Source organism: Globicephala melas, chromosome 8 (genome assembly GCF_963455315.2).
Source record: "Globicephala melas chromosome 8, mGloMel1.2, whole genome shotgun sequence".
NCBI classification, from domain to species: domain Eukaryota; kingdom Metazoa; phylum Chordata; class Mammalia; order Artiodactyla; family Delphinidae; genus Globicephala; species Globicephala melas.
In genome coordinates, this window is record NC_083321.1 from 92788837 (window position 1) to 92811995 (window position 23159).

General features: G+C 39.0%; 1 protein-coding gene across 1 annotated transcript; it reads left to right on the forward strand.

Moving 5' to 3' along the window:
• The first annotated feature begins 5 nt into the window (after window positions 1-5).
• Window positions 6-22895, forward strand: PAFAH1B2 (platelet activating factor acetylhydrolase 1b catalytic subunit 2). The gene is made up of 6 exons (XM_030837563.2): window positions 6-162; window positions 6251-6338; window positions 14442-14531; window positions 15334-15450; window positions 17061-17183; window positions 20478-22895. The coding sequence occupies exons 2-6, from the start codon at window positions 6258-6260 to the stop codon at window positions 20754-20756; spliced, it is 690 nt and encodes a 229-aa protein (XP_030693423.1). The 5' UTR covers window positions 6-162; window positions 6251-6257; the 3' UTR covers window positions 20757-22895.
• The last annotated feature ends 264 nt before the right edge of the window (window positions 22896-23159 follow it).

Sequence of the window (23159 nt, forward strand, 5' to 3'; positions counted from 1 at the left end):
ATTTGCCTGAGTGGCAGGGGAACCGGAAGTGAGGGAGCTGCAGCGGGTGCTGAGGCCGGAGGAGGGACGCGCCGGAGCGGGGCTGCCGGGACTGAGCGAGCGACAGACGCGCCACCCGCCGACGCCGCAGCCGCTTGGGGCCCGCACGGACCCTGTGCCTGAGTGAGTGCAGTCCGGGACTCGGGGGACCGGTGGCTTAGAGGTGGGGGTTGGAAGAGGCTGCGATTTGTTATTGTGAGAGGCCCGCGACCTCCCCTCCCCCACCCTGCCGGCCCCTCCCCCGCGCCACCCCTCCCCCCCGACCTTGGGGTGCCTCCCGCGCTCGCCCCTTCTCGGCTGGCCCGGCGTGGCTTCCCTGGCTGCCCTCCCTGCCCCCCGCACTTCCAGGCCGCTCGCCGCCTCCCTCGGAGCCTTTCCCCAGTACCCCACCCCCAAACCTGCCGCCTCCTCGGCCGCCCGGCCGCCCAGCCGCCCCGCCTCTTCCCGCGGCCGAGCACCGTGGCGGGGCGCGCCGCCCGGCCCGATCCGGCCCAGCCCGACCCCCGGAGCAGGCCGCCCTGAATCCCCCGCTACCGCGGCCCGGGGCTCGCCGCCGCCAGCCCCATTTCCAGCCACGCTTCTGCCTCGGGTCTCGGCTGTTGCCTTTCCCTCCTCCCCGAGGTTGAACCTCTGACCCTTTTTTCCCCTTTCCTCTGTCTGAGAGGCCGTTGGCGCGGGCTCAGACCAGTTACTGTTATTTTGACGGAGCACTTTTTGCCACCCGTCAGAAACTTCTCCGTTATCTTCTCTAATATATTCAAAAATCCATAGGCTGTCACGACTCAGAAGGGCTTATTTCTTAGGGGACTGTCCAGTCCAGCACCTCATTTTAGGGATGAGGCCCAGCGAGGCTGGTGATTTGCCCAAGGTCAGCCAACTAGCTAAACCTGCCAATGGACAGGTTTTCTTAGGTGCTTTTTACCTGGTCCATGTCCATGTACCAGATCAGGATCTTCTGGCCTTCAGGTTTGAGATGTGCCCGTTGCACGGTGACTCACTATTTCCATACCTCCCAGGCCAGCGTTGCTTTTCATAATGTGTATACAAACCTTAAGAAAACCAAACACATGAAGCTTTGGCCTCTTTTTAGAGCTTACCCATGGAGAAAGGGAAGACCACCTGGACCCACCCTAAGGCCTCATTTCGTACAGCTTTAAATGGGGGGGGGGGTTCATTTTGGGGGAGTGGTAAAGGTATGGAGAAAACAAGGGGTATTGTCCCCTTGAGCATCAGAATACGCCTTTGCCTTGGATATGCCTGTGTCTTTGGATTCTTCTCCTGGGCACATCGTTCTGATATAAAGGTTGCCTCCTTGTGCGGGAGCAGGGGAGGAGTATGAAATCATTGTGCTTTAATGTGTTGACTTGGGCATTTGATAATAAATTCTGATTGTGCTGGAACCCCGGGACCCATCCACCAGCCCACTGAGGCAGGGTACTAGGGATGAGGCCTGCCTTCGCCTTTAGAATAACCCTGCCAGCTCCATCTGAAACAAAATGAAGAGTCTGAGGTCAGAGTGGAAACATTCTGAATCTTTTAATTCTTAGTGCAACTTTCCCCCTCCATCTGTTTCCTGGTTAAACTAAAGAAACATACAGCTCAGCTTGAGTATTTATAATTCTTTGTTGTTGGAACTGGTTTTTGATTAGACACACACTACACCACGGTGGTATAAGCATTTGGAAATTCTGGTGTTAAGACTGTCATAGTCGGAGTTAAGTAGAGAAGACAGAAAATGCAGGAAAATTGGGAAATGCTGTGCAAGTCACTTACTCCTCATCTTCCCAGAGAACTCATTTTAATGGACAGTTAAAGCTTCCCTGGAAGAGTATGTCTCCTGATAAATTAATTTCTTCTGACCTTTATCTCCATTCTTTGGGGTTTGCTAACTGAACATGCTGTTTGTGACCTCAGAAGTTAATGACTTGCTGCACAGAGGCGATCATTATGAACCAGTGAGGTGAGATGGGAGTCAAATCCCTCTCTGTTGCTACTTTTTCTGTTGTTACTAATTACAGCATTCTGAATACTTCTGGGCCACAATATCGCTCTCTACGTGAGGCAGGAAACCCCAAATCACTCAGATTTTTGTGACCCACCACAGGCTGTTCTCTGGATGGCTCCTGATTTGATTCTTCATTTTTATTATAAACAGTACACAGTTTTTTTTTATCTAACTCCCAAATTATTTGAATCCCCTAAATGCATAGTCCCCAGCTTGGTTCTTTCTTTTTTCTTTCTTTCTTTCTTTCTTTTTTTTTTAATCCTTTGGCCGCACCACATGGCATGTGGGATCTTAGTTGCCTGACCAGGGATCGAACCCACGCCCCCTGCGCAGAGTGTTAACCACTGGATTGTCAGAGAAGTCCCCCTAGTTTGGTTCTTAAAGAGGAGATTACATGGGTTTGCCCCTCAGTTTTTTTTTTTTTTTTTTTTAACAGCTGTTTAAAAATGTTACCAAGCCATAGGCACAGGTAAAACTGAAAGCTCCTTTGTATTGTAAGATTTTGATTTGGCAAAATAATCCAAAATCCAAGTGTCTGAAGGCACAAAGAAACAAATTTTGCTCAGAGGAGGAAGGAGGATGACCTTGTATTCATTGTTAAAGAAGAAAAAGACTAGCTAATTGGGAATATTGTGCTAAATTCTCTCAGTTTTACCTGCCTAGTAACTTGAGGTAAGTGACATTTTGTTCCTCAGTTTCTCTGTCCCTATAGCTTTTTCATTTTGCTCATGACAAAATTTAGGACTGAGATGAAAGTGTTTTGCTAAGGGTATCAGAATGCCATTAAATTTGGGTAGTAGTAATAGGATATATAAGTGAATTGACTTAGTAAATTAGAATTTATCATTGTTTCATACAGTCTTTCCTATATAGAGCCTAATGCCCTTTGCTCAAGAGTAATAGGTTTTGGAGGGTAGTATATCACCCTGAGTTCAAATCCCAGCTCTCCCTATCATGGAGCAGTTTCCTTAATCTCCCTGAGCTTCAGTTTTTATTTAAATAACAAAGCTCCTAGCACAGTGTCTTGTAAATAGTAAGTTCTCAATAAATCTTTATTGCAGTTATTATTTTTTGATCAGTTGTTTACCTGTTGGAGAAACTCTAAAAATCCATGTCTGTAAATTGAATCATAGATCTAAAGAGATCTTATAGTTTATATAGACCACTGGTCTTGAAAGTCGAGTATGTGTGCTGCCCTGGGATGCATAAGGAGATCCATTGGAATATAGGAAAATATTTAGAACCTCTCTTTACATTCATTTTTTTAATGTAAAAAAGGAAAAAAATTACAAATATTTAATACACAGGTTAACAGCAATTCACATCTGATTTATAAATATACATATATTGAGGAACATTTCAAAAAGATTCTAAAACATTAAAAAATGTTTGAATCCCACTAATCTGGACCAGTCTTTACTCATATGCTTTAGTTCACTTTATGCTTTTCTAGTAGGTGTTCACCTAGTTTCTGCAGCCCCTGGGAGGAATCTGCCTTGAGAGACAGGTCATGTCATTTGCAGTTCTGTTTGTTATAAATTTGTCTCACTGTACATTGTATCTGCTGGCCTTGTCTTCCTATTTGGGGACATGCAGAATAGGCCTAAAGTCCCTTCCTAGTAATCTTCAAATACTTTGACGGCTATTTGTCCCGTTATTTCCTCTTCCCCACAGTTTTTCTACAGGTTATAAACATACCTGTTTCTTTCAACTATTTCTGATATGACAGGTTTTTTAATTTCTCACCATCTTGGCTCCTTTCCTTGAAACACCCTCTGGTTTCTCAGAATTCTTAAGTTTTTCAACAAAATCTGAACCTGGTGTTCCAAGAACTGAAATGTAGTTGGAGTGCCTGCATTGTGTGTTTAAGTGGTGAGGGATGAATTTGGATACATTTTATTATGGAGGCACCTCATATGTACAGTTTTGTCATCCTTGTTCTTTTAACAATCCCCAGGAAAAATGGTTTCAGTTACATAATCACACAGTGAGAGGGGGACAGATTATTTTTCTCGTTTTTAGTAGTGATCGCTCAGTTAACCCTGCGTCAGTTAACTTTTGCCTCAAAAATACCTAGCATGTTAAGAGTTTCTCCAGGTGGGAAAATAAATGAGGAATGGTTGGGTTTTTAAAATCTATTTTAAAAGTTAGGAAATAGACTTTTTCAATTAGTGAGTGGAAAAAGGAGCTGTTTTGTTGCTGTATTTCTTTACATTATATATCTAATTTTGAAATACAGAAAATGGGAAAAGTTGCTCCTTGTTGGTCTTAAGGACAATAGAGCTTTTTGATCAGCGGGGAAGAAAGTTACTTACTAAAATTAAAGTGAGTATTAAGTGCCATATCAGATTTAACCTGAATAGCCAGACTTGAATCAAGAATTGAACGTAGACCCCCCAAGAAACTTTTATATAGAAGATTTAGAATGTTTTATTGGCTAAAAACAAAAAGTTTCTGTGTGGCTATTTGTTTTAACCCTGTAATCCTTTTTTTGTTTTCTTTTATGTATCTTCTGATTTTTCCTCACTTTTTTTAGACAGTGAAACTCCAAACAGATCATAGTCTGATTGGAACTATATAGGTTCATCTTGCAGTTCTTCCCGATTCTTGCATTTTACATTGATGTTTTTAGCTCCGTGTGGTATAAGTCATAAGTCTTTTGGGTGAAATGGTTAGATATAAGTCCCCTTTAGGGAGTCAGCGTGAACTGGTTTGTGATCAGTGGGTCAGATGTGACGTAATTGGGGTCAGACAAACCTCATTTCAGTCACTGAACAAAGTACCTAAATTATCTGATCCTCGTTTTCTTCATTTTGCAGTACTTTTGTGAGGATCGGAGGTGGTATGTATAAAGCATAGAGTAGATAGTCCTTCATAGGTAGCTATTGTTTTCTGATAGTTGCAAATTTTAGTAATCTAAAGAAATATACACAGGTTGTGAATGATATTTTACATCTTTAGTCAGATATAGGCTTAACCCTGAGCCCAATTTTTTTTAGACCTAGTGTCATTTGGAACTGATCGAATTTATTTGCATAATTAGTGTTAAAATTGTTTCCTTCTGTAATTTATTTTTCATGAAGGTTTGCTTTCATGTTTAGGGCTTGTTACTTTGTGATCCTCAAAAACTACTACCTTGGTAATCCAGGGTGTTTTGTTTACTCAGTGAATACTTATTAAAAGGCTATAACTCTTTCTGAGAAAGTTTAGTTGTATTTGAGGATGGCAAAGGAAGGAAATAGAGAGTACAGCCTTTTTTTCTATAAGCCACAAAACCCCAGCTTTTTCTCTTTCATCATCCTTTGCATTTTCCAAGTAACCTCTTGAGCCTGATGTCTCTAGTATGTATTGTCCAGAATTGGTTGAAAACAGTCTGGTTTCTTACTTGTCTTTCTAGAAGATTAGCATTTCTAATATTCCTGAATTTCACTTACTCCTTCTTCTCCACTATCAGATGCCATATTTAGGTCGTCGTTAATCAAATTTTTTTTTAGTGGATACCTGTCGAAAATAAAAATACCTAGTAAAATTTGTAGAAAACCAATTCCAGGGACTTCCCTAGTGGGCTAGTGGTTATTAACACTCTCCTGCGCTCCCACTGCAGGGGACAGGGGTTTGACCCCTGGTCATGGAACTCGATCCAGCAGGCTGCGGAGCACTGCCAAAAAACATAAAAAATTTAAAAAAAAATAAATAATAAAAATGAAAAAACCACTGCCAAAGCCCATGACTAGTTTTGTCATCATCTGTAGTACAGGTATTTGTGTGATTTTAGTGATCACTGGATTCTAATCGGTGCTGTACTAATTCTTAAGTGTGTAACTCTAGCAGCCTAAAAGGCTCTAATGTAGATGTCATTGAACTTGAAGGGTTTAATTTCTTGTCATTTGTTTCTTACAATAACATGTATTTATGAAAAATTAATAATAGGTGTAAGATATATACTGATGTAATGCATTGTTCCTGAATGATATTCAAACCTGTCTGGAAGTTTAGTAGTACTAGATATTTGTGGGACTTAGACAGTCATGTCCTGGACCTCGTCTCTGCTGAAAATAAACTCCAGTTGCATCGTTTCTAGGCAAAACCCAATGGAATTTATTTAATTCTTACTGTTTAAAACCTGACATGTAATATTTAAGTAAGTGGTAACAAAGAAACATTCCTGTCAGTGAACAAAACATAACATAGACATTTTTTCCGCAGGTGTAGAATGAGCCAAGGAGACTCAAACCCAGCAGCCATTCCACATGCAGCGGAAGATATTCAAGGAGATGACAGATGGATGTCTCAGGTAAAAGGGGGTGCACATGCGTTATTCACATAGATGAGTCTCTTAAATTTTTAGAGTCTTTTGACCAGAGCTACAATGGGGTGTTTTTAATGGTCAACAAGAATTGATTACTGTAAATAAAAATCTAATGTTAGAGATGTCATTCCTAATCACCATGTGATGTTGGAACTGAGGAATATTTTGAGAGCATGGGCATTGTGTACTGTTAATTTTAATAGATGACAGTGTCTCTACAGTATTCTTTCTTTAAGCTTTTTTAAATTTTGAAGTAATTTCAAAATTATACAAATATTACAAACACTTTAGAAGCAACTTCCTATATCCTTCTCTAGACTTGCCACTTGTTAACATTTTGCCACATCTGCCTAATCATTCTGTCTGTATCTGTTTGTACTATTTACCAACTTACAGTTTTTTCTGAATCATTTGAAAGTATGTTGCGGTCATCACAATGCCCCTTTACCCCTAAATATTTGAGTGTGTTTTCTGAGAACAAGAACCTTTTCTTACATAACTACAATACAGTTATTAAAATCAGGAAATTTAACACTAACATTATACTGTTACCTAATCCAAAAACCATATTCAGATATCTGTAGTTGTCCCAGTAGTGTTCTTTTTTTCTTTTTTCTTTTTTTTTTTGTGGTATGTGGGCCTCTCACTGTTGTGGCCTCTCCCGTTGCGGAGCACAGGCTCCGGACGTGCAGGCTCAGCGGCCACGGCTCATGGGCCCAGCTGCTCCGTGGCATGTGGGATCCTCCCAGACCGGGGCATGAACCCGTGTCCCCTGCATCAGCAGGCGGACTCTCAGCCACTGCGCCACCAGGGAAGCCCCAGTAGTGTTCTTTATATCAATTTTCTTCCCAGTCTAGGATCACACATTGCATTTGGTTGTCGTTTCTCTTCATTCTCCTTTAATCAGAAACATTTCTTAGCCTTTGTTTTTCATGACCTTGACCATTTGGAATAGTATAGGGCATTTATTTTGTGGAATGTCCCTCTCTTTTCTCATAATCAAGATTCACATACATTTTTGGCAGGAGTATCAGGGAAATGATGTCTTCAGTGCATCACATAGAAGGCATGTGATGTTGATTTGTCTCATTGATGATAGTAGCTTTGATCACTTGGTTAAGATGGTGTTGGCCTAAACCAATTCTGTTTCGTTATAATATGGTCTCACAGGTTCTTATTTTAGTCAAGTGGGTTACAATCCACTGTAATTTTGAAACTCATTGTCCAAAGTTTAGCAAGTGGGAATCCCTTCAAGCCCTGGCCCCTTTGCCCTCTCAGTATGTCCCATTGTTTTTTTTTAGCACTTTATTTTTTTTTTCAGTATTTGTAGCTTGCTTTTAATAACTGTTATCCTTTACAATAACTATATTTAACCTTTATCTGTTTCCAACCATATTACCTTTTGAACTAACAAGTTCAATATGATTTTAAGTCCCCAGAGTTTCCTGTTTTAGTATTTAGTGATTCTCTTTATACTCTTCATAGTTGTATTCTCTTTCTGTTTTGGTCATCTCAGACTTAAAAATCCGTCTTTCAACTAGCTTATTTTGAGTGGTTGGTGTTTTTGCAGTACGTGGGCCTCTCGCTGTCGTGGCCTCTCCGGTTGCGGAGCACAGGCTCCGGACGCGCAGGCTCAGCGGCCATGGCTCATGGGCCCAGCCGCTCTGCGGCATGTGGGATCCTCCCAGACCGGGGCACGAACCCGTGTCCCCTGCGTTGGCAGGTGGACTCTCAACCACTGTGCCACCAGGGAAGCCCCCGAGTGGTAGTTTTTTATTTTGACTGTTCTCCTATGGATCAATTATGTGATTATTCTTTCTTAATCTTCCTCATTTGTTTATATCTTTAAAAAAGTATTATGAAATATTTTGAGCATCTGTGTATTTGCTACTCATCCTAAAAAAATAAAACATTGCTAAAAGAATTGCTGTTCCCTGTATACCCCTCACTGATCACATTTCTTTCTCTTTCCTACCTCCACACCCCCAAGCCAGTAATTTCATGTATTTACATACTACATATATAATCTCTAAACAATATAGTTAGTATTTTTGCACTTTTTTAAATTAATTAATTTATATTTGGCTGTGTTGGGTCTTCATTGCTGCATGCGGGCTTTCTCTAGTTGCGGTGAGCGGGGGCTACTCTTCGTTGCAGTGTGCGGGCTTCTTCTCATTGTGGCTTCTCGTTGCAGAGCGCGGGCTCTAGGCGCACAGGCTTCAGTAGTTGTGACACACAGGCTCACTAGGTGTGGCTTGAGGGCTCTAGAGCGCAGGCTCAGTAGTTGCGGCGCATGGGCTTAGTTGCTCCGCGGCATGTGGGGTCTTCCCAGACCAGGGCTCAAACCCGTGTCCCCTGCATTGGCAGGTGGATCCTTAAGCACTGCGCCACCAAGGAAGTCCCTTTTTGCACGTTTTTAAATGGTAAATAGTATCTTTCTGAATGTATTTTTTTCTGCAGTAATCATACATATTAAAAATATAGCTGTAGTTTATTCATTTTTTTCTCTTTAAGTAGTATTCAATTATTTTATATGAAAATACCACAGTGGGTCGTCTTTTATCTCATTGATGGGCATTTAGGTCATTTATAAATTTACTAAAATAGTAACTAAAACCAGATGCCTTTGTTGTTTCTGGCATAAATTAGAAGACTTAAAATGATTAGCACTGACTGGGAAAAAATTAGTCAAATGGAAGAAAAACAGATACGAATATTTAAATTTTTTTAAAAACTTATATAGTATGGAAGGACTAACTTATATTAAAATATATTATATACCCAGATCTTGGTTTTTAAATACAGTTCTCCAATGAAAGGGACCAGGGCTCCTTAGAGAAATGATTGATTCTATAGCTGGAGCAAAGAAAATAAAAATATGGGCCTAGAGCATCTTCTAGTGCAAGAAAGCAAGAAACTACTCAAAAAAGAAAAAGAGAAAAAAAGATGGACAGCAGGAATATCACTGAAGTGATGGGTCCCCGGTGCATCACATAGAATACATGTGGTATTGGTTTGTCTCATTGATGATAAGTTTGACCACCTAAAAGACCTGAAAGAGCTCCCAGAGTGCAAAGTTGAACATTTTGAGCAGTGTGACAAATGATGGTATTATTGGTTTATAACTGAAAGAATAAAATAAGTGTTCATTAATGCATTCTGCTATAAATAAATGAGTGGATGAATAAATAAATAGGGGAGAAGGGCTAAATCTTCCTTACAGAATAATTTTAATTAATAAATGTAGAAGTAAGGAGGGAAAAGAAAATCATGGATAGAACACTGCAGTAATAATTACTGTAGGCATGATCCATTGATGAATACTAACATTAGTGGACACAACTTTAAGGAGAAATGGTATATTTGCCTAGCCTTAGAGTATCTCCCTGTAAATTACTTTGGTGGTTTTAAGGTACGCCCACATATTTTTTGAGACACCTCCCTGCAGGAGGTGGAGCTGAATTTAGTGTCTTGTTTCTAACATATAGAGTATGGAAGGGAAAATAACTTGATGGTGGAGAAAACTGGCAAACACCACCTTACCCAAATGATCAGTATTAACATCACCAGTAATAAGTCATGTTCCCTGATATGATACAACAAGGGCACATCACCTCTGTGGTAGTCTTCCCCAAAAATCCATAACCTCAGCCTATTCATGGGAAAACATCAGACAGACCCAAATTGAGGGACTGTCTACAGAACACCTTACCGCAACTAAATGTGTTAGGTCATGAAAGACAAGGAAAGACCAAGAGACTGTCCCATATCGGAAGAGTTAAAGGAGATATACAGATTAAATGCAATGTGATATCCTGATTGATTCAGGAAATGGGCATTAGTGGAAAAATTAGTGAGATCTGAATGAACTTTATTTTAGTTGATAGTATTCCCTAATGTTAATTTCTTAGGTTTGACAAATGTACCATGCTTATATAAGATGCTAACATTGAGGGCTTCCCTGGTGGTGCAGTAGTTAAGAATCTGCCTGCCAATACGGGGGACACAGGTTCAAGCTCTGGTCCGGGAAGATCCCACATGCTGCGGAGCATCTAAGCCCGTGCGCCACAACTACTGAGCCTGTTCTCTAGAGCCTGCGAACTACAACTACTGAGCCTGCATGCTACAACTAATGAAGCCTGTGTGCCTAGAGCCCGTGCTCCCCAACAAGAGAAGCCACTGCAATGGGAAGCCCAAGCACCACGGCGAAGTTTAGTCCTCACTCACTGCAACGAGAGAAAGCCCACGCACAACAATAAAGATCCAACGCAGCCAAAAAGAAATAAATAAAAAGTAAATAAAATTTTTTTAAAAATCCTTACACCTGAAAATTCTGTTTTTAATAAAAAAATAAAAGATGCTAACATTGAAAGAAGCTGAGTTAGGGGTATATGCAAATACTCTACAATCTTTTCAGTTCTTCTGTAGATAAATTATTTAGAAACAAAACATTAAAAGAAAAGCAGTCATGATTAAAACAAGTATTGAAGTGATACTCAATACTACTCACGGAGTATTGCTAAAATATCCATCCCTATTCTAGACTTAAGTACCACATATCAAGAAGTACCTAGAACAGATGAACATGTCCTCCACCACCACAGGAATGCAGTCAACAAAATCCAGACTATGGGAGAGTCTATAGGTCAGACAGTCACATTCCTTAAAAAAGAAGTTTGGGAGGTGGTGGCAGAGGGAGGGGGAGCCTATAGATTAAAAGGGATTTAAGAGACAAATTGTCCGGATTCTGATTTTAAAAAATCATAAAATAAAATTTTGTGACATTGAATTTGAACACTCACTAGTTATTTGTTGATATTAAAGGATTCCTGTTAATTTTAGAGGATAGAACTGGTATTGTGGTTATATATATTTTTAATCTTTTAAGAGCTACATGTTGAAATATTTATATATGAAATGTTATATCCTCAGTTTGCTTCAAAATAATCTAAGAATGGGGTGGGGCAATAGTTTCTGGAATGTTGAAATAATAGTGACCGTAAGTTAGATGATTGCTGTATCTGGTAATGGATACACAGAGATCCATTGTGTTATTCGCTCTGCTTTCCTGTATTTCCTTGATATTTTCCGTAATCGTAAGTTTTTTTTAAGGGTGATATTAAAAGACTTGACCGTAGACAAATTTAATAACAATTCGTATCAAAACATTAACCACTTAAAGAAGGCTTAGCAGCAGACTGACAGAAATATTTTCAGTAAATATTACAGATGAAGCACTGATACTGTTGTATTATCAATAAAAATATCCTCAAATATACTAGATAAGTGTCTCAATGAGCATGACAGGAGCTTTAACTTTTTGTTTCCAGAAAGTACAGATTAAAACAATGGGAAAAGAAAGGAGGGAGAGAAAAATATTAATAACCCGTGCAGGTGCAAGTATAGTAAAATGAGTTCTGATACATTGCTGGCGTCAGAATAGATATAGCCAGTAGCCATTTTGTTAGTAATTTGGAAGTATATCCAAGATCCGTGAAAGTGTTAATCCCCTTTGCCCTAAAAATTCCCAGCCTGTAAAAGAAAATGTGTGTGTGTGTGTGTAAGTTTCTTCATCTCAGTCAATAGGAGGCTTCTGGCAAATCTGTCATTAGGATAAAGAGCTAAAAAAAAATGAATGTGCCACTGGATGCATCCAGTAGGATATTAAGTGGTGTTAAAAATTATGGTTATGGGCTTCCCTGGTGGTGCAGTGGTTGAGAGTCCGCCTGCCGATGCAGGGGACGCGGGTTCGTGCCCCAGTCCGGGAAGATCCCACATGCCGTGGAGCTGCTGGGCCCGTGAGCCATGGCCGCTGAGCCTGCGCATCCAGAGCCTGTGCTCCGCAACGGGAGAGGCCACAGCAGTGAGAGGCCCGCGTACCGCAAAAAAAAAAATTACGGTTATAGGGAATTCCCTGGTGGTCCGGTGGTTAGGAGTCCATGCTCTCACTGCCGAGGGCCCGGGTTCAGTCCCGGTTGGGGAACTCAGATCCCGCAAGCTGTGTGGCGCTGCCAAATAAATAAATAAATGAAGATTTTTTAAAAAAATTACACGATAAAATTTTTTAAAATAATTATAGTTATGAAAATCATGTAGCTACATAGAAAAATATTTCTAATATAATGTTAATGCAGTTATAATGTGTGCTCTTTATTGAGTACCTACTGGGTGGCAGCCAGAAGCTGGGCCCCTTTTATACAACTCTCATCTTCACAACTCTAAAAACAGAGTTGCCAGCAGATGTGTAAAACAAAACTCGGGGTTATGTACTTGCTTAAGGTCACTGCACTAGAAAGTAAATAAGCTAGACTTCGAACATAGGTTTTTCTGTCCCCAAAGCTATTGTGCCTTAAGGAGATATATACATACGTTTCAACTGTGTTGCGGGGGGATGTGAAAAAATAATGAGAGAAAAAAACCCTAAAACGTTAATAGGTACTGGGTTAAAATGGTAGGATTATAGATGTTTTGCTTTTATCTTCTTTGTTTTTCCAAGCTCACTGCAACTACTTTTATACTTAAAAAGAAAATTTAGAGTACTTAAACCTTTAGAACAGCAGAGCTTAAATTCCATGACATTCTTTAAACATAAGCTGTTCTGTTGGTATTGAGAGGTAGTTGGCACTTTAGCATACACAGTAGAGAGACGACGTGACGTGAAAGAGCACCTACTCAATAAAACTAGCTAAAGCCTTATTCTTGCTCATCTTATCCCTTCAGTTTAAAAATACTTATTGAAACAATAGTAATTTTAAAAAATTGTTTACACAAGACATGGACCCAAGAGAAAAGTAAATGTTATCCCAAATCCTGTCACTGTAAAAGAGATGTCTTAATCAGTTGTCAAATTATTTCCAGAAATATTTTTGTATTTTCACCAATAGCAGTGAAATATCTCAGTTTCACCACAGTGTCATCTGCACTTGTATTATCAGCAGAAATACTTAAATAGTAACTCCATCTTAATTAATTCCTAGGGGAAGCATAATTGAATGTAGAGTTTGAGAAAAAGAAACAGTATTCAGACCTTTCCATAGAACTGGGTTAGAGACCTGCTAAACCATCATGTTAATTTGTTTCAGGGATGAATATAAAAATTGAAGGGCTTCTCTGGTGGCGCAGTGGTTGAGAGTCCGCCTGCCGATGCAGGGGACACGGGTTCGTGCCCTGGTCCGGGAAGATCCCACATGCCGCGGAGCGGCTGGGCCCGTGAGCCATGGCCACTGAGCCTGAACGTCCGTAGCCTGTGCTCCGTAACGGGAGAGGCCACAGCAGTGAGAGGCCCACATACCGCGAAAAAAAAAAAAAAATTGAAACTATGTCCTTCAGTTTAGCATCAATGGGTAAAATCTTTTTAAAGGTGTCTTATGCCTTAAGAGCAAAGAGAAGCATACCAGGCCTAGGTCACCCTTGCTTAGAAACTTGAATTAGACTGAAAAAGCCTGAGTCCCAGTTTGCCAACATCTCACATTTAGAGGTTAGCAGACATTTTCAAAGGCCATATTAAAATCATTCAAATGAAATGCATGCCTTTTGATTGGATCCTAGTTCAAAAAATAGATACATATGATACTTTTGGAACAATTGTGAAGATTAAACGTTAGATTTTATGGGATTATTGTTTATTTTCTTAGATGTGATAATAGTTCTATGGTTTTATAGGAGACTGTCCTATGCTTAGGAGATGCATGCGGAATATTTAAAGGTGAAGAATCACAATGTTTGCAGCTTACTCTCAAATGATTCAGCAAACACACAGATAAAGCAAATGTGGGAAAATGTTATTGTTGAATGTAAGTGAGTGTATACAGGTGTTCATTGTATTACATCAGCTTTAAGTATATCTGAAATTTTCTTTAAAAGAGTTGGAGGAAAGGTAAGCTTTTAAAAAAACATGAACGCATTTTTCTGTTCTCGTTTTCAGAAGGGCCCAGGAGTTAATAGCAGATTGAGAGGAATCAGCTTTAGGGACAGACCAAATAGAATGTTTAACAACAGAGTAACTGGTTGGACAACTGTTCTGTCTAGGCCAAGAAATCTCACAGGGGAAAATGCCAGTTTCTGATTGTTCTTTCTTCTTCACACCAGCACAACAGATTTGTCCTGGACTGCAAAGACAAAGAGCCGGATGTCCTGTTTGTGGGGGACTCCATGGTGCAGTTGATGCAGCAGTATGAGGTGAGGTGCAGGGGTGAGGGTGGTCCTTTGCTGCTCATGTCAACACATTCATTGATAACAGACTTGCATTCATTCCACTCTAGTTCAGAGTTGAAGGGAAATCAGACCTACCTGATCGGATTCTTTGTGCCGTCAAGCATGATGAGACAAAGGAAAAAATACAACATTATTTATAAATAAGCTCCCTTTTTTGCCTTGGCTTCCAAGAAGCTTCACATTATATTTGTTTGTTTATATTTGTCCTAGTCATGATTTGTATTTTACTATTTTCTTATTTGTATTTGCTCATTTATGTTTGTCTTAGTCATGATTCTCAGTTCTTATTGTGTTTTACCATTTTTATATTTTATATATTTTTGTAGTGAACTGTTTTGAATCTTTTTGAGGTTAGGCATTCTCCCAAGGGAAATTTAAAAGAAAAGATAGCTTTATATCTTTTTGGCTCAAGCACTCTAAATTTTTTCATCTCATGTTTCTACTTCACCCTATTCCTTTAAATGGTTGAATAAAGGAAAAGGAGAGTTTATTGAGTTGGCAGCTTAATTATAAATGTTGGTACCTAAGTGGCATCAGGTTGAGCTGTGACTCAAGTCTTGAGCTGAGATCTAAAGCTGTACTGAAAACTGAGTTACACAATGGCATCTTCAAAGCCCTTTCAGCAGTTGGTAGCATACCACTTGCAGTGATACATTTGAATACAGAAAAGGGAAACTTATTTCAGATGCCTCACAACACATTGCAATTGAGGGATTTTATTTCCCACTAATTTCAGCTTAAATAAATCAAGTTTTTCTCTTTTCAGATATGGCGAGAGCTTTTTTCCCCACTTCATGCACTGAATTTTGGAATTGGGGGAGATACAACAAGACATGTTTTATGGAGACTAAAGAATGGAGAACTGGAGAATATTAAACCTAAGGTGAAATGAAACTTATTATTTTTTTAAGAATATCCTTATCTTGAGTCTTTTGCAGATAGTTAAATTGTCAGAAACTGGTAGTAAAAAAAAATTGCTTCTTTAAAGCGTTATTTCTCTGTTGTTCTTTGCTTCCTGCCCCTTTAAGTTAAATGATATTGTTTAAGAACATTCCAAATACATGCTTAATTAAGAATCAGTGTATTGCTTGCTTGGTTTGTACTTGTTATAAATATCTTCTGCTGTAGGAAGGGATTTGATGCTAATAAGGTATGCTATTCTGTTACCTGAGGCAGTATGAGGGGGAAAGTGCTCAGAGGTGGGCCGTGGGAGCAGGGCTGTGATTCACTTGAGGAAGTAATTTTGGATCCATTTAAACATATAAACAGATTGGTAATCAAAGCCTCCAAGTTCTTCTGAAGAAAATTTGAAGCAGATGTGAACAAATGTTCAGCCCAAACATTTGCCCAGTGCCTTATAGCATTATCAACATCCTGAGTTGACACACTGCATATAAATTTTTTCAACCCAAACAACAAAAAGGAAACAAAGCTGAGCCATTGATAACAGTTGCTGTAGTTGAAAGTATTTTATTTTTGCCTTTCTAACAGAAAAACTCATGCATATTCCTTTCTTTTGTGACAGGTGGAAATTACTTTGGGTTACGTAGGAAGGTGTGTGTCTCTAGGTGATAGCCACCTTGTAAAATTATTTTTTTGAAGAGAAAAACTTTTAAAAACTATATCCAGCCTCCACCCCACTGACTCTTTTCCTTGAGTAGAACTGTGTATTTATACCCACTACACTCCCTTGGGTACTTTTATTTTTATTTTTTCTAGAAGGTACTTTAACTAAGGGAGTCTTATGATGTCGCAAGTATTTTCCCCCATGTTTCTTAGATTTCACTCTCTTTTTTTTTTTCTTTTTTGACTTGCAGTGGTTTTATTTTTATACAGTTGAATTTATTATCTTTTTTGTATAGTTTCTGGATCTTAAGAGATTAGCTTCCAACTGCACATAAAATAATTTTCTCATCTTTTCCTAGTACAGTTTTCCCACTTAAGTGTTTTTCTGTTTGGAATTTATCCTGATGTATATGAGGCATACATTAATAATGTTTTAAGATGGCTGCCCTGTTGAAGTTACCAATACCATTTGAGAAGTTCATCTTTCCTTCTTTGATTTTTTAAAAAATTTATTTTATTTATTTATTTTTGGCTGTGTTGGGTCTTCGTTGCCGCGCGTGGGCTTTCTCTAGTTGCGGCAAGCGGGGGCTACTCTTTGTTGCGGTGCACGGGCTTCTCATTGCGGTGGTTTCTCTTGTTGCAGAGCACAGGCTCTTAGGCACGCGGGCTTCAGTAGTTGTGGCTCACAGGCTCTAGAGCGCAGGCTCAGTAGTTGTGGTGCACGGCCTTAGTTGCTCCGTGGCATGTGGGATCTTCCCAGACCAGGGCTCGAACCCGTGTCCCCCGCATTGGCAGGCGGATTCTCAACCAATGTGCCACCAGGGAAGCCCCTCCTTCTTTGATTTTTGAAATAAGATTTTCAACTAACTAGTGGACATTCCTGAGTATTTATCTTTTTTCTCTTTTTCTTCCTTCCCTCAATTATAGGTCATTGTTGTCTGGGTAGGAACAAACAACCATGAAAATACAGCAGAAGAAGTAGCAGGTGGAATCGAGGCCATCGTACAACTTATCAACACAAGGCAGCCACAGGCCAAAATCATTGTATTGGTATGTGGTCTTTGGGTGGGTGGAGACCTTGATATCATTAGGTAAGGTGGGGGGTCTTTTTAGAAATGTGATCACTCATGAACATAGAGAATCTTTAGGTTGGAAGCAGTTTATCAAGCTCCCTAGAAGCTCTTCTCTGATATGTCCCATCGTCTTATTGGTCTCATTTCCTAGAACAGCTGTGGGGTCATCTTTTTTCTGCTCATCCTTGTTTAGAAGTGGAAATCCTCTTTGTTGCCTCAGGTTGCCTTAATTTTTTTTTTTTTCGCCTTGACTATCTTCTGATAATTTTTTAAGTTGCATATGAGACTTTTCCTAGTTCCTGAGTCTCTTTTTATTAGACCTGAGTTTGGATTAGCCTAGATGTGTTGTTTTGTTCCATGATTAATATGGTAAAGGTGGTGTATTTATCAGAATCTCTGAATTCTTTAAGATATCAGAGATTCCATCAGGAAGAAAATGGGTTCTTCATAGTCTTACCACTAACAGGAAATGCTACCCTTTGTAGAATTAAAGCATTGTCTTCATGGTCTCAGGGATAAACAGCTGTCTATTTCAGTGTTAAAGTTTACCTGTAGATATTCTTAACCTAGCTAAAAATGTATGTTTTTGAGAAATCTGATGTGTATTCAGTTCTTCAATGAGATATAGTGTTAATAAGGTAGTCATTTATTCAACAAACATGTGAGAATCACGATGTACAAGGCACTATCCTAGGTCCCGAGCATACAAAAATGAGTAAGGCGGTTCCTCTCAAGGAGCTGGTGGATGGACACAGCAATATAAACAGAATTATTATACTGTATGCTAAGGAGAGAACAGGGTATATTTTAGACATAAAAATTGACATCTGAGTTTAGCTTTAAAGAATTCATTGGTTTCCAGACAAATAGAGAAATGAAAGAAGAGAAGGTATTACAGAGAAGAATGAGAGAGAGAGAAAGGGAGGGAGGAAGAAAGGAAGGAAATGATCAAAGGCTTATACATGTATGTGTTTGTTGGGTGAGTGAAGGAGGGTGCTAGAAGAATTTTAGGGTTATCATTGGAATAAAGTTCAAGTCTGGGATAGTTAGAGGCCACAGCCAGGTCCCATGTTAGGAGTTTGGATATTATCTTAGGACAGGGTTCTGGGGAGCCAGGTCTTATTTTTTTATTACATGGTATTTAATTAATTTATGTATTTATTTATATCCTACATTATTCCAGAAAAGACTACATTGTGGTTAAGAGTCCATCTCTTAAGTACAGTGGGTGGTACATTGTAGTTGCTTAGGACATATTTGTTGCATGAATGTTGCTGAATAAATCCTCCATAAATATTCTTTGTTTCAACCAGACTTTTGAATTTGATATATGGTGGTGTTATCTACAATACTAAAACATTGGAAATAACCTAAATAATCAACCCCATGGGGGAATGATTGCACAAGTCATTGACTATAATAGCACTAATCATATGACAATTAGGAGGACTGTGTGAAAACAGAATTTATGATGTATTTAAGTGAACATTCCGAATACTAAACGGTATGTATATTATATTTAGAATTGCTTGAAAGTAAATATGCAAATTGGAAAAGGAAATAAAATAGTTGTTACATGGTAAAGGAATTAGGAGTGTATTTTGTCTCCTTTAAAATAATGTTTTAACAATTATCAGTTATTATAGAGAAAAAAAATCACATGGCATACCCTTGATACTCATTTATTAAGGAAAATGTTATGCAAGTATATAAGCTATTTTTCTTATCCTTGCTTGACAATCCCAATAGGTATGGCGCCCTGCTCTTGAGGCTTAATCCTTTTTTATGGCTTTAATTACTATGGTATTCTTTGAAAGTCAGAATAACATGTATTTATTGGTCACTGGCCATCCTTCCTGGTTGCTCATTATATCTCAACCAAGCTTTGATGTGCCAGCGCTGAGGGCTGATTTTCTTTGTTAACTATTAGATTCATAGCCTTATACTTTTAACAGTTATATAAACTAGGGTTTAGCATTGACCTTGTCTGCACTTGACAAGGATGAAAGGAGATGGATTGGGGTGGCATATTCATAATTCTCTGTAGTTCTCTTTGGAACTTTACGGTCACACAGTAAGTTAATAATCGAGGTCCAGCGTTTTGCTGAAAAAATTTAAAGCAGACGTGAATAACGCTTTGGGCATAAAAATTTTTTTGATTCTTTTAGTAGAACGCCTACAGAAAACCCGTTTTTATGAAATAAGACCTCTTATCATACCCTGTAGGAGAAACAGGTGACAACATTTTTGCCTAAATAACAATAACTTGGCTGTGTGGGCATCATTAGCTATAAACCAACTAAAAGGTTGGGGATTTCTGACAGTTTTATAATTGGATCAGTTATCTGTATAAAGGCCATTTCTAGTTTGAGATGATAAAACCTTGCACTTGCCATATAAGAGCTGGCTTTTATTTACTATAGTAGAAGGACAGACATCTGATTTATCTGAAAATTATATTAGATCATTAACAAATAAGTTAAAAATGAATTTAGAACACATCTCTGTTTTATACTACCAGATATTATGTGGCTCTGATTCATCAAGACAGCATTTGTTCCAACTCCATTTCTCATGTGTTCTAGTGTAGGTTCCATGTGGCATTAATGAATAGATGTGTATTTGAGCTAGATTATTCTAGCTATGTGGTGGACTATATGGAGGATAAATTGAAAGGGTAATACCACTGGAGGTAGGAAGACTAGTCAGGAGATTTTACATTAATTGAGGTGAATATTGGTTAAGTTTCCTAGCCATAGCAGTGTCTATAGTCAGAAAAAAGAATGGATTGGAAAAATGCTTAGGATGTAAAAGCTGAGTGATTTAATGATGAATAGATAAGGTACATGGGATGAGAGACTCAGGGATGTTGGAAGGTCAGTTGACACAGAGAATGTAGAAGGAACATAATCTATGGGGGAGATGATGAATGGGTTTTTGGACGTGTTAAGTTGGGTGTGCCTCAGGAGCGTTCAAATACACAGTTCTGAAGCTCCAGGAAGAGATCTGGGCTAAAGTGTGTAGGGTGTAGAGAGTACTGGGCCAAGGACAAAACCCTGAAGAATACCAGCAGTTAAGGGACAGGAGGAGGAGGAGGAGCTCAGGAAGAAACCTAGGAGGGATAGTCAGAGAACTTTCATTAAGACAGTGTTTCAGAAATCAAAGGTATAACAAGTGCTAGATGGAGAGTTCCAGGGATATTTGAAATCACAAGTAAGTAGGAAAAAACAGTGAGTCTTCTCATCTTATATTCTTCTCTGCTCTTCCCCAGGGTTTGTTACCTCGAGGTGAGAAGCCCAACCCTTTGAGGCAAAAGAATGCCAAGGTGAACCAGCTCCTCAAGGTTTCCCTGCCGAAGCTTGCCAATGTTCAGCTCCTGGATACAGATGGGGGCTTCGTGCACTCGGACGGTGCCATCTCCTGCCACGACATGTTTGATTTTCTGCATCTCACAGGAGGGGGCTACGCAAAGATCTGCAAACCCCTCCATGAACTGATCATGCAATTGTTGGAGGAAACACCTGAGGAAAAACAAACCACCATTGCCTGACTGGCTCCCATCAGTGTTAATAGCGTCCCAGCTTCCTCAGATCAGTTATATCACTGGCACTACAGAATCCTTCTCTTTCTTAAGGCACTTTGCATTGTAGAATGTTCCTGGATGTTCATATCTAGTGTTTGAAGGGGAGGAGGGATTTAAACTGGTCCTGTACATAGAAGGTTTGTTTGACACAGGAGAAAAATTAGCCAAGGAAGATGGTTGTTTAAATTCATTGGAAACCAGAAGGGGACTTTTTAGTTATATGTGTGACACATTCATTGACTTATCACTGTTTTTCCTAGGACAACATCAAGCCTAAGTACTGAACAAAATGAAGATTCTTTCCTTGGCCTTTCTTTCTATGGATTATGTCATATATAATAATAATTAGAATAACACCTTCTTGGCTTTAAAACAGATGTTTTTCCAGTTTTTAAAGTTCATAATTTAGCCTTTTGTTTTTTATTTTGCTTTACTCATACGTATTCTCAATGTTATAGCAACATATAACATCAGATTGAACGTGCTTGTCATTCAAGTATGGGAGATGCTATGGTTACAGGTGAATTTATTCCACTCTGTTAACCTTTCCCATGCTTAGCAGTGGAAAATAGGTTTTGCCCCATTTGGGGGACTCAATGGAGGGTATTATTTTTATGCTGCTGAATATCACGTCTGTAATAGACCCATGCATGCAGCCTTTCCTCTATTCCCCCTCATCCCCTCTTTTTTTTGTTGGGAGGGGTCCTTGTTAACATTACAAGCTTTTAACACGTTTTTGACCTAGGAGCTCTGTTGCTGGGAGTATAAATCCCCAGCCAGTTACTCTCATGATGATATTACTGATATGTAATTCATTCTTGTGTGGTGGTCTGTGCTATAGAGTCTGTGTAGTGCTATCCATATTCAGAGTTCTGGTTTGTTTTGTTTTGTTTTTCCCTTAGAACCTGTTACAGTTTTCCTTCTTTTGGGGAGAAAAAAAACCCAGAACTCTGTTTCCCACTCCATAAGCCCTGACTTTATTTCAAGTTTTGTAGTATTTTAAGGTGTATATTTTATTTTATTTTTATTGGCTTAGTTTTTAAATTATTATTAGTCCAGAAAAATTTGGCCTCTTCTCATGGGGAAATGTTGAAACTGCTCTTCCGAATAGATATTCTGCTTGATCCCACTGTTTTAGTAAAAAAGAACTAGTAAAAAAGAACTTCGTTTAACCTTCAGGATTTCTCAATTCATCTTCATCTGAGAATTTCTTTCAAGAGAGCTCTTTATAATCTTAATGGTTTGTTGAGCTACAAGAACTGCCATTTAAAAAATAATAGGACAAAAAATAATAGGACAACAGGTGGTTTATTGTTTAATATACCTATGGAATATGTACAAACTGGATTTACAAACAAATACTTTAAACTGGACCAGGTGGATGTTGAAGTAACCCATCAAAATGTGCTCTGCAATGATTCTGCTTAACGTTCAAGTTCAGTAACTAAGGCATATGTTTCTTACTCTGCTTGCAAGGCACATGGCATTGCTTTTGTGTGTTGGAGGGGGATTTGTGGTTTGTGCTAAGAGCCGCTTCTGACTGAAAGGGATAGAACTTGGGCGATTTTTTTTTTTTTCCTCCTCGAGGCTTTTTCTGGGAATTTTGTTTTTTGGTTTTTTTGTCTTTAAAAAAAACAAAAACTTTCCTGAATGTATCATGTCTTCATTAACAACTGAAAATATATGTGGTGTTTACTAAACTTGTTTACTATATTAAATTTTCCTTTTTATTTTTAGTAGCCCAGGTTCTTGAGTTTTTCAAGACAGATTTTTTTTTTCTTAGCTGAGGTATAGTTCTAGGGAGGAGATTTAATTAAGCCACAGTTTTGTGTGTGAAAAGACAGTTTCCTATCCAGGTCTTTTCTGTTGTCAGAGGGAAGGAGTATGGTCCAAACAAACCCCATTAGGTTACTCCTGCAGCATGTGCTTTTAGCTTCTCTCTTGACTAAGGATCAAATATCCCTTTGTGAATTGGCCTTCAGCTCCTTTGCTTCTGTGTATAAACCTTGGATGTTAACTACATTTTATATTTACCAGAGCTATTTGAGCAATAGTATTTGAACCACTAGCCTTTTAAATAAAAGTCTGCCCCATTGCTAATATGCAGATACCGAGTCCACTTTCATTTCTTGCCAGCTTTCTTTGCACTGCTTTAGGCAAAAAGTGTTCTTCTGTTTTTCTTTGATTGACACCCGTTTGTTGCAGTGACAGAACTTAATGCTTAATCTTTGGATTTCATATATATATATATATATATGAGAGAAATATATACACACACATATATGAAGTTTAATGCACTGTCCAAGTGAAATGTCCTAGTTGTCCTTGTGATTAAGGGGCCAACTTTCCAGGCAGCCAGCAGAGGTGTTA

Bases quoted from the DNA above. Each gene is read 5' to 3' on its own strand.
- PAFAH1B2 (XM_030837563.2), top strand. From the start codon at position 6,258: ATGAGCCAAGGAGACTCAAACCCAGCAGCCATTCCACATGCAGCGGAA. The intron at 6,339-14,441 runs GTAAAAGGGGGT...TCTTCACACCAG, and splicing joins ATGACAGATGGATGTCTCAG to CACAACAGATTTGTCCTGGA. The intron at 15,451-17,060 runs GTGAAATGAAAC...CCTCAATTATAG, and splicing joins TGGAGAATATTAAACCTAAG to GTCATTGTTGTCTGGGTAGG.